Source organism: Tyto alba, unplaced genomic scaffold, assembly GCF_018691265.1.
Source record: "Tyto alba isolate M040663 unplaced genomic scaffold, T.alba_DEE_v4.0 Super-Scaffold_33, whole genome shotgun sequence".
Taxonomy (NCBI): Eukaryota; Metazoa; Chordata; class Aves; order Strigiformes; family Tytonidae; genus Tyto; species Tyto alba.
Window position 1 is genome coordinate 17,063,136 of NW_024881308.1, and position 8,950 is coordinate 17,072,085.

General features: G+C 71.5%; 1 protein-coding gene across 2 annotated transcripts; it reads left to right on the forward strand.

Annotated features, from left to right (window-relative positions):
* The first annotated feature begins 2,159 nt into the window (after positions 1–2,159).
* On the forward strand, positions 2,160–6,860 carry CCM2L (CCM2 like scaffold protein). Of its 2 annotated transcripts, none has more exons than XM_042800965.1 (10): positions 2,160–2,297; positions 3,123–3,290; positions 3,653–3,736; positions 3,859–4,042; positions 4,695–5,119; positions 5,219–5,354; positions 5,448–5,511; positions 5,708–5,855; positions 6,014–6,152; positions 6,305–6,860. In XM_042800965.1, exons 1-10 carry the CDS (start codon positions 2,268–2,270, stop codon positions 6,586–6,588), a joined length of 1,662 nt encoding a protein of 553 aa, XP_042656899.1. In that variant the 5' UTR covers positions 2,160–2,267; the 3' UTR covers positions 6,589–6,860. The 2 variants fall into 2 exon arrangements, with proteins under 2 accessions (XP_042656899.1, XP_042656900.1); XM_042800966.1 differs by having other exon boundaries at positions 5,264–5,354.
* The last annotated feature ends 2,090 nt before the right edge of the window (positions 6,861–8,950 follow it).

Genomic DNA, 8,950 nt, shown 5'->3' on the forward strand with positions numbered 1-8,950 from the left:
ACGGCCGGGGCGGGTGGGCGCGCGGCGTGGGTGCCATCCCGTTGCTTTTGTTTCCCGTTTCTCTGTAGCTGGAAGGCCGGGGTGGCGGCGAGCTGGGGCGGGCGGCCGCGGGGGTCACTGGTGCTAACTGGAAGCCTCGGAAACCCTTTTGGGGGAGGGTGCAGGGCGTGGCAGGGGCTGGCCCCCCCCCCCCCCACGCCCCTCCTTCACCGCCGATAACGAGCAGACCCCCGTGCTGGGGGCAGCGCCGGGCGCGGGGGCGGCTCTGGGCGGATGGGGGGGGGGATGTCTCTTTTCCTCAGGGAAGGTTGGGGGGCAGCGGCTGGGGGAGCCGGGCTGGGGGGTCACCCTGGAAGGAGTCGCCGCAGCCCCCGCACCGTGCCCAAGGGTGGTGGCCCCTCGCCGGGTCCTGCTCTGTCCCCCCTGCCCCGGTCCCTCTCCCCGTGTCCCCCCCCCCCCCCTCCCAGGGCAGCGAGGAGCGGCTGGTCGGGGCGATCTGCAACCCCCCCCCCCCCCCGCCGTGCCCTTCACCCCCAGGCTTTGCGTGGGGACCCCGGGGCCGCGCCGGCGGGGCGGGGGGGACATTTTTCTATGCACTCAAGCCACGGTACCCTCAGCCCTGGGCTGCTCCGGGCGGCGGCGAGCCCCTGCCCACGCGGCGTGGGGAGCCCGGCCACGCGTGGGGCTCAGGTGAGGGGGCAGCCCTGGGACCCCCCACCCAGGCTGTGCCGCAGGGGAAGCCAAACCCGGCACCCCGGTGCCAGCGGCAGCACCGGGCTGGCGGCTCTGCCCACCGGGACCACGGCGTGGGGACACAACCGGGGCCAAGCCGGGTGCTACGGGACTGGGGGGGGCAGCTCCGGGGGTGCTTGAGCTCCCGCTGGGGACATGGGGGGGGTCCCTGGGGGTGTCCCCCCCCGGGGGTGGCAGCGGGGCTGCCCTGGCTTCAGGGAGAGGGAAGAGGTTTGGGCGAGGGCCCAGCCCCGTTGGCTCTCGGCCGGGGCTGTTTGTTCCCGGCGGGGGCTGCTCGGGGGGGTCTCGGCCACGTCCCTGAGCCCCCTCCCCCCCCCCAGCGCCGGGACCTGGCAGCCACTGTCACGTACTGTAAATACTCTGTGTGCCACCTTCTCTGGGACCCTCGGCGCGGGCAGGGGGGGGCAAGCGGGAGGCCGGGGTCCGTACCGAGACTTTTTTGTATACCACAAACTTTTTGTATATTTTTAATTTTGCTGCAACATGAGATATTAAATTCATTTCAATAAGCCCTGCCTGCGGAAACCTGTCCTTGCCAGCACCTCTAGCTCACGCCCTGGGCTCCGCAGCGGGGCAGGACGCGGCTCCTCTGTCCCAGGGTGCTTGGGGGATGCTGGGGGACGGAGCAGGATGGGTGCAGGGGGGGCTGCCTGGCCAGTGTCTGTCGGTGGCCCTGGCCGGTGCTGGCCCCGCTGTGGTGGCCGGCAGGGAAGGGGTGTGCGGGCAGGATGCGGCGTGGGAGGAAACCGCCGGACAAGGCCGGCTGCCAGGCCGACCTCCTCCCTGCCAGCGGGATCCCCGGCCACCCCCAGACCCACGGGGGGCTCGGGCCCCACGGGCGGCCATGGGGACAGGGTGTGGGTGCAGCTGCGCGGGGTGCTGCTGGTGCCGTTCCCCGTGCCAGGGCCCTGTGCGGGGAGGGCAGGACGGGGGGCAGCGAGGGTGGGAGCCCCCTGTGCTGCCCCACGGGGACGGGGCTGACGGGGGGGTCACAGGGCAGTGGGACCGGCCCCAGGCCCGGCGGGGAGCCCCGTGGCAGCGGGGGGCAAGGGCTGCTCTGGAGCTGGGTCCTGCGGGCATCCCCAGTCCCAGCCCCAGTTCTGGCCCCAGTCCCAGTCCCAGCCCCAGCTCTGACCCCATCCCAGCCTATTTCAGCCCCTGCTTCTGTCCCGGTCCCAGCTCAGCCCCAGTCTAGATGTCACCCCCAGCCCCAGTCCCAGTCCTAGCTCCAGTTCAGCCCCAGCACCAGTCCTAGGCCCAGCCCCTGCTCCAGTCCCATCCCAGCCTACTTCAGCCCCTGCTTCTGCCCAAGTACCAGCCCCACTCCTAGTCTCAACCCCAGTTCTAATCCTAGTTCCAGTCCCAGCCCAGCCCAGTCCCAGCACCCCCCCCCGAGCAGAGGCAGGAACTCGCATCCCAGCTGTGCTGGTGGAGTTTCCGACACAGGAAAACACCGCGGCGCCGAGCGGGGCGGTGGGGGCGGCCGTGCCGGGAGGCAGCACCACGGCCCCACCATGGACTGCGAGACCAAGAAGGGGAAGAAGGTGCGTGGGCTTGGGGCTGGTGTCCCGGGTGGGGGGGGGAGCACTGGCAGGAGGGTGGGAGTCAGCGAAACGCACGGGGACATTGGGACAAGGGGCCTGGGGCCCCCTCCCACAGCACGGCAGAGAGAGGTGGGGTCCCCAAACGGTGCAAATTTGGGGTCAGCGAGCAGAGAGGTGCCCGGTGCCTCCGTGGGTGCTGGGGTCAGGTGCCCGGTGTCTCCGTGGGTGCTGGGGTCGGGTGCCCGGTGCCTCCGTGGGTGCTGGGGTCAGGTGCCCGGTGCCTCCGTGGGTGCTGGGGTCGAGTGCCCGGTGCCTCCGTGGGTGCTGGGGTCAGGTGCCCGGTGCCTCCCTGGGTGCTGGGGTCGGGTGCCCAGTGCCTCCCTGGGTGCTGGGGTCGGGTGCCCGGTGCCTCCGTGGGTGCTGGGGTCGGGTGCCCAGTGCCTCCCTGGGTGCTGGGGTCGAGTGCCCGGTGCCTCCCTGGGTGCTGGGGTCGAGTGCCCGGTGCCTCCGTGGGTGCTGGGGTCGGGTGCCCAGTGCCTCCGTGGGTGCTGGGGTTGGGTGCCCGGTGCCTCCCTGGGTGCTGGGGTCGGGTGCCCGGTGCCTCCGTGGGTGCTGGGGTCAGGTGCCCGGTGCCTCCCTGGGTGCTGGGGTCAGGTGCCCGGTGCCTCCCTGGGTGCTGGGGTCGAGTGCCCGGTGCCTCCGTGGGTGCTGGGGTCAGGTGCCCGGTGCCTCCCTGGGTGCTGGGGTCGGGTGCCCAGTGCCTCCGTGGGTGCTGGGGTCGGGTGCCCGGTGCTGACACGTCCCCGTGCCCGTTCTCCCTGCCAGGGCTTCGTGTCGCCCATCAAGCGGCTGGTTTTCCCCAAGGCGGCCCGGAGGCCGGCACCCCGCAGCAGCGTCTACCGGCGGCCGCTGCACTCGGTGCCCCTCTACCCCCCCGACTACCTGATCGACCCCCAGATCCTGCTGCACGACTACGTGGAGAAGGAGGTGAAGGTAAGGGGGGGCGGGGGGGGTGGTCCCCAGGGTTGCCCAGGGTCCCTGCCTCCTCTGGGGGTGGGATGTGAGGCCACCGTACCACGCTGAGAGCCACCACCTGCAGTGGCTGGGGGGGGGTCCTGGTCCCCTCCTTGCTCAGGCAAACACCCAAGGAGGGGGAGGGAGGGCTGGGGGTGCAGGGAGGACGCCCCCATTGCAGGACCTCCCTGCACCCCAGGCAGATACATCCTCCCCTTGGGGACGTGGGTGCTCCGGGGGAGGCTCTGGGCCATGGGGTGGGGAGGATGCGTGCCCCATCCCCCTGGCCCCAGCCCCCCCAAGCTGCCCTGGGTTTTGTGGGTGACCCCCCCCCCCTTCAGTTTTTAGGCCACCTGACATGGGTGACAGCCTCCCTGAATCCCTCCAGCCGGGATGAGGTGCTGCAACTGTTGGACACGGCCAGGGTAAGAGGGGTCCCCACTCCTCCCTCGGGGTGCCCCCCCCCCAGCGCTGCCCAGAGGGTGGGCGCCGGGTGCCCCACGCTGCTGGGTGCCCCACGCCCCTGTCACCCGCTCTGTCCCCGCAGCGGCTGAAGGAGCTGCCGCTGCAGACGACGCCGGAGCAGGACAGCATCCTCAGCCTCTCCGCGCGCTGCCTCCTGCTCACCTGGCGCGACAACGAGGAGCTGATCCTGCGCATCCCCACCCACGAGATCGCCGCCGCGTCCTACCTGCGCGACGACGCCCTGCACCTCCTCATCCTCAAAACCGGTGCGGGGGGCCGGCCGGGGCCACTGGTCACGGCACGGCTGGCCCCCGAGCGCCCCGCGTCCCCCGGGGGCACGAGGGGATGGAGCCTGGGGGGGGTGGGGGGGTGATGGGGAGGTGCTGGGTCCGGACGGGGTGGCAGCAGGGGCTGAGCACAAAAACCTGTGTTGCCCCCCGCCCAAGCTCGGTGGGGGTCTGCTGCCCTGGGGCTGGAGGGGGGAACTGCCTGGGGGTGCCCACCGCCCCAACAGGCGGGTCCCAGCTGCGCTACCAGCCCCAATTGCCCTTAATGGCAGGAGGAGAGGAGGATGTAAGTGACCCCCGTGGCACCCCCCGTCCTCTCTGGAGCCCCCGAGGGGCTCTGGCGCTTTGATCAGCAAACTTGAGCTCAGCTGCCAGCCGCAGGCACAGTCCCCGGGGAGCGGGGGGCTGAGCTCCAGCCTGCCCGCGGAGCTGTCCCCTAATCCCCCTGCCCCAGCCCCACTGTCCCCCAGCCCACCGGGGATCCCCCACCCTACCACCCCCCATCCCTCTGCATCCTGCCTGGCCGGTGGGACAGGGCAGCCAGGGCAGGGTCTGGGGGGGCCGGGCAGGTTGGGCAGCGCCCCCCCCCCCCCCAAGTCTTGATGCCCAGTCTCCCCCCTCGCTGCCCCAGGCCTGGGAGTGGACCCGGTCCCCGCCGGAGCGCACCCCGAAGCGTCCCCGGCCGGTGTGCCGGAGTTTTTCCCCGCCGAGAAGCGTCCGGGGGGTTCGTGGCCGGAGAGCGGGCGGTTGGGGGGCCCGATGGAGCGGCGGCACACCATCTGCAGCCTGGACTGGCGGGCGGCCCGGGGTGGGCAGGAGGGGCGGCGGGGCGGCAGCCTGGAGCGTCGACGGGGCGGCAGCTGGGAACGGCGGCAGCGCGGGCGGCCCTCGGGGAGCTGGGAACGGCGGCGGGCGGGTACGGCGGGCGGCAGCTGGGAGCGCGGCACCGGCTTCGGCAGCTGGGAGCGGCGGCACGCCGGCAGCAACCCCCTGGACCCCCAGGAGCCCTGCCCCGACGCCTACTCCAACCTCATCATCCTCGCCGTGCCCAACAGGGTGAGCGGCCCCCGTGGGTGCCCAGCCGCCGGCACACGGGTGCCCGCCGGCACCCACCCACCCACCCTCCCGCCCGCTCGCGCTCCCTCCCGCTTGCAGGATGCCGCCGAGGAGTCCTGCGCGCTCATCTGCCAGGTCTTCCAGATCATCTACGGGGACCAGAGCATCGAGTGCGTGGACCGCGCCGGGTACCACTACACCTCCACGCCCACGCGGCCGTGGCTCGCCAGCAGGAGTGAGTGGCCGTGGGCAGGGACACGGCGCGGGGTGACACCCGGGCATGGCGGGGGCTCGGGCGCAGGCTGAGACCTCGGTTCTCCCTCCCCAGGTGAGAGCTGCCGCACCGACGGGACGTACGGCTACGATGCCGACTTCAGCTGCTGCAGCTCCTGGTGAGTCTGGGTTCCCCCGGGGTGCCCCTGCCCCAAGGTGGGTGCCCCCACCCCCGGGTGGGTGCTTGTCCCAGCTGCAGAGACGCCCCAGCCCTGCCCGATGGTGGGTGCTGGGGTGTGTGTGGGGGGGGGGGGGGAGGCAGCCGGGCACACGAGGGGCACCGGGACCCGCTGACCCCCCACCCCAACTCTGCAGCAACGGCTCCCACGAGACCTTCGAAGCGTATTACAGCGGCACCTCCTCGCCCTCCTTCCACCGGTCCCACCACAGCCTGGCCACCGCCTGCAGCGGCAGCGACCAGAGCGGCGCGGGGCTGGAGCAGCTGCAGGACTACATGGTGACGGTGCGGGGACAGGGACAGGGCCCTGTTTGGCACTGGCAGCTTGGGAGGGGGGGCAGTGGGCAGGTCTGAGCCCCCCACGCCAGAGAGAAGACAGTAGGGGGGCCGGGGCTGTGTGGTGCTGGTGCCCCCAAGCCCACCTTGTCCCTGTGTCACTGCAGCTGCGCAACAAGCTGTCGCCGCAGGAGATCCAGCAGTTCGCCGTCCTGCTCCGCGAGTACCGCCTGGGCACGCCGGTGCGGGAGTACTGCGCCGAGCTCCTGCGCCTCTACGGGGACCGCAGGAAATTCCTCCTCCTGGGTGAGCGTCACCCCGGGGATGTCCGCGCACCCCTTGGGGATGGGGGTGCCGGGTGTGCTCCGAGGGGTTTGGGACCCCTCTGCTCGCTGGGGATGGGATGAGCTGCTCCCCCCCGGGAAGGGTCCCCCCGAGCCTCACGGTGCCCGTGGCAGGAATGAGGCCCTTCATCCCCGACCAAGACATCGGGTACTTCGAGACCTTCCTGGAGAGCATCGGGATCCGGGAGGGCGGGATCCTCACCGACAGCTTCGGCCGCATCAAGCGCAGCATGAGCAACACCTCGGCCTCAGCCGTGCGCAGCTACGACAGCTGGTCCCTGCGCTCCGAGTCCGAGTCCTTCAACCGCATGATCACGGACATCACCCACGACATCGAGGCGCTGGCGCGGGACGAGGAAGAGGAGGAGGAGGAGGAGGAAGAGGACAACTACCTGTGAGGGAATGCTGAAACCCAGCCGTCCCTTCCCCTCTCACCGACGCGGTGCTGCACCTCCCAGCCCACATTGCCTAGCTCTGCCCCAGTGCCTGGGAGGGGGGACGTTGTCCCCCCTGTTGTCACCGTGGGAGGGGACAGGGGGTCTGCACCGCCCTGGCAACTCTCGGCAGGGCTGACGGCGTCACGGGGCAGCCGTGGCAGCGGGGGAGCCCCCGGATGGCAACGCCATGTGCTATAATTTCTGCAGATTGCAATTAAATGCCGGGGCTGGGAGTGGAGCAGATTCTTCCCTGGGGAAAGGCCGTGCTGAGGGGGGGGGGGGCTGCTGCAGTGGGGGGGGAGTTGGGAGGGGTGCTGCTCAGCAGGCACCACGCTGCTGCTGGGCTGGGGCACCCTGTCCACCCCAGTGCCACACGCAGCTCACTCCGAGTTGGGGTGCTCCCGGCTGTGCCGGGCTGGCCCCGGGGGACACTCCTGGCAGCGTGAGATCCTGGGGGGGCTCAGAACAAAGTGGGGGGGGGCCAGCGAGGGTATGTGGGGATGGGGGGGGGAGGGGAGGGCTGGTGGCCACAGCTGACCCGCTGCTGCCTGTGCTGCCGGTCTGGGCGCACCCCGATAAAGCCTTTTAAAGTGGAGGGAGAGGTTGGAAGGCTGTTTGGGCTAGGAAAGCACCCGTGAGCCCCCGCAGCCCCGGGGATGCTCTGGGGAGGGGCTGCGTCCTGCGCCCCGACGTGAGGGCAGTGCTGGGGTCTGGGGGGGTCGCTGAGCCGCGGGCAGCCGTCCCCAGGGCGCGACGTCCCTGCGACACCCGGCCAGCTGCGGGGCCGCGGGTGTTTCACCAAAGGAGGTTCCTGCCCCGGGACCCGGCTTCCTGCAGCGCTGCCCTGCAGCCCTCCTGCTGCCGAGGGACGGGGGGGGGGGGGGGGGCCGCGCTCCCCGCCGGCCCGTTAGCCCCCGGCCCATGTCCCGTGGCCGACGTGCCCTGGCCGATGGCCCGTGGTCACCGTCCCTTGGCGGGGGCTGTGGGGATGTGCTGCAGCCCCTGGGCAGAGCCTGGGCAGGCAGATGCTGGGGCTACCTCCAGCAATTTATTTTTTTTTTTTTTTTTTTAATGAAAATATTTACATATGTAAATCTTCATGCAGGCGAGGCGCTTGCCATCCCATCGCTTCCTCCAGCGCAGGGGCTGGGTCCGGGCCTGCCTGCCGGTGTCACCGAGCAGCCGCAGGTCCCTTCGCTGCCGCCGGCCCCGTCCCAACTTCAGGGGTGCTCTGGGCTGGAGCGCCGGGGGGCGGGGAGGGGGCCCGGGCTGACTTTTAGTATGGGAACACCAGGGCCAGGAGAGACACAGCAAAGCCCACGGCCTCCCCCCAGCCCCTCTGAGCTGGGCTGCGCAGCACCCTGCCGTGCCCTGCACCCCACCATGCCCTGCACCCCCCCGCCCTGCACCCCACCATGCCCTGCACCCCCCCACCCTGCACCCACCTACCCTGCACCCCCCGCCCTGCACCCCACCATGCCCTGCACCCCCCCGCCCTGCACCCCACCATGCCCTGCACCCCCCCACCCTGCACCCACCTACCCTGCACCCCCTGCCCTGCACCCCACCATGCCCTGCACCCCACCATGCCCTGCACCCACCCGCCCTGCACCTACCTACCCTGCACCCCCCCGCCCTGCACCCCACCATGCCCTGCACCCACCTACCCTGCACCCACCCACCCTGCACCCCACCATGCCCTTCACCCCACCGTGCCCTGCACCCCCCAGCTCTGCAACCCCCCTGCACCCCACCATGCCCTGCACCCACCTACCCTGCACCCCCCCGCCCTGCACCCCACCATGCTCTGCACCCCACTGCCCTGCACCCCACCATGCCCTGCACCCCACCATGCTCTTCACCCCACTGCCCTGCACCCCCCAGCTCTGCACCCCACCGTGCCCTGCACCCCCCCGCCCTGCACCCCACTGCCCTGCACCCCACCATGTCTTGCACCCCCTTGCCCTGCACCCCCTACCCTGCACCCCCCCGCCCTGCACCCCACTCAGGGATTTCCTCTTTCCTCCTCCGTGGGGACGGACACCAGGCTCACACCAGCCCTCACTCGCCCCGTGCCCCCCAGTGCCGCCCACGGCTCCGCAGCGGGTGAGAAAACAGCCCGGGGGCCGCTCTGGGGTGCCGGGTCCCCAATCCTGCCCCCCCCCCAGAGCTCCCGGGGGCCGCGGGCGCACTGAAGGGTGCTGGCACCCACTGGGACATCATAAAAGCCACCCCGACGGCAGCGGGGTCCCCGCGGGGCCGGGATGTCCCTGCGGGCAGCACGAGTGCCCTTGAAAGCTGCTTCTGTCGCCTTCGGTCCACG

Coding starts and splice junctions, on each gene's coding strand:
- CCM2L (XM_042800965.1), top strand. CDS start 2,268: ATGGACTGCGAGACCAAGAAGGGGAAGAAG. Junction 5,120..5,218: donor TCCTCGCCGTGCCCAACAGG/GTGAGCGGCCCC, acceptor TCCCGCTTGCAG/GATGCCGCCGAGGAGTCCTG. Junction 5,856..6,013: donor TGCAGGACTACATGGTGACG/GTGCGGGGACAG, acceptor GTGTCACTGCAG/CTGCGCAACAAGCTGTCGCC.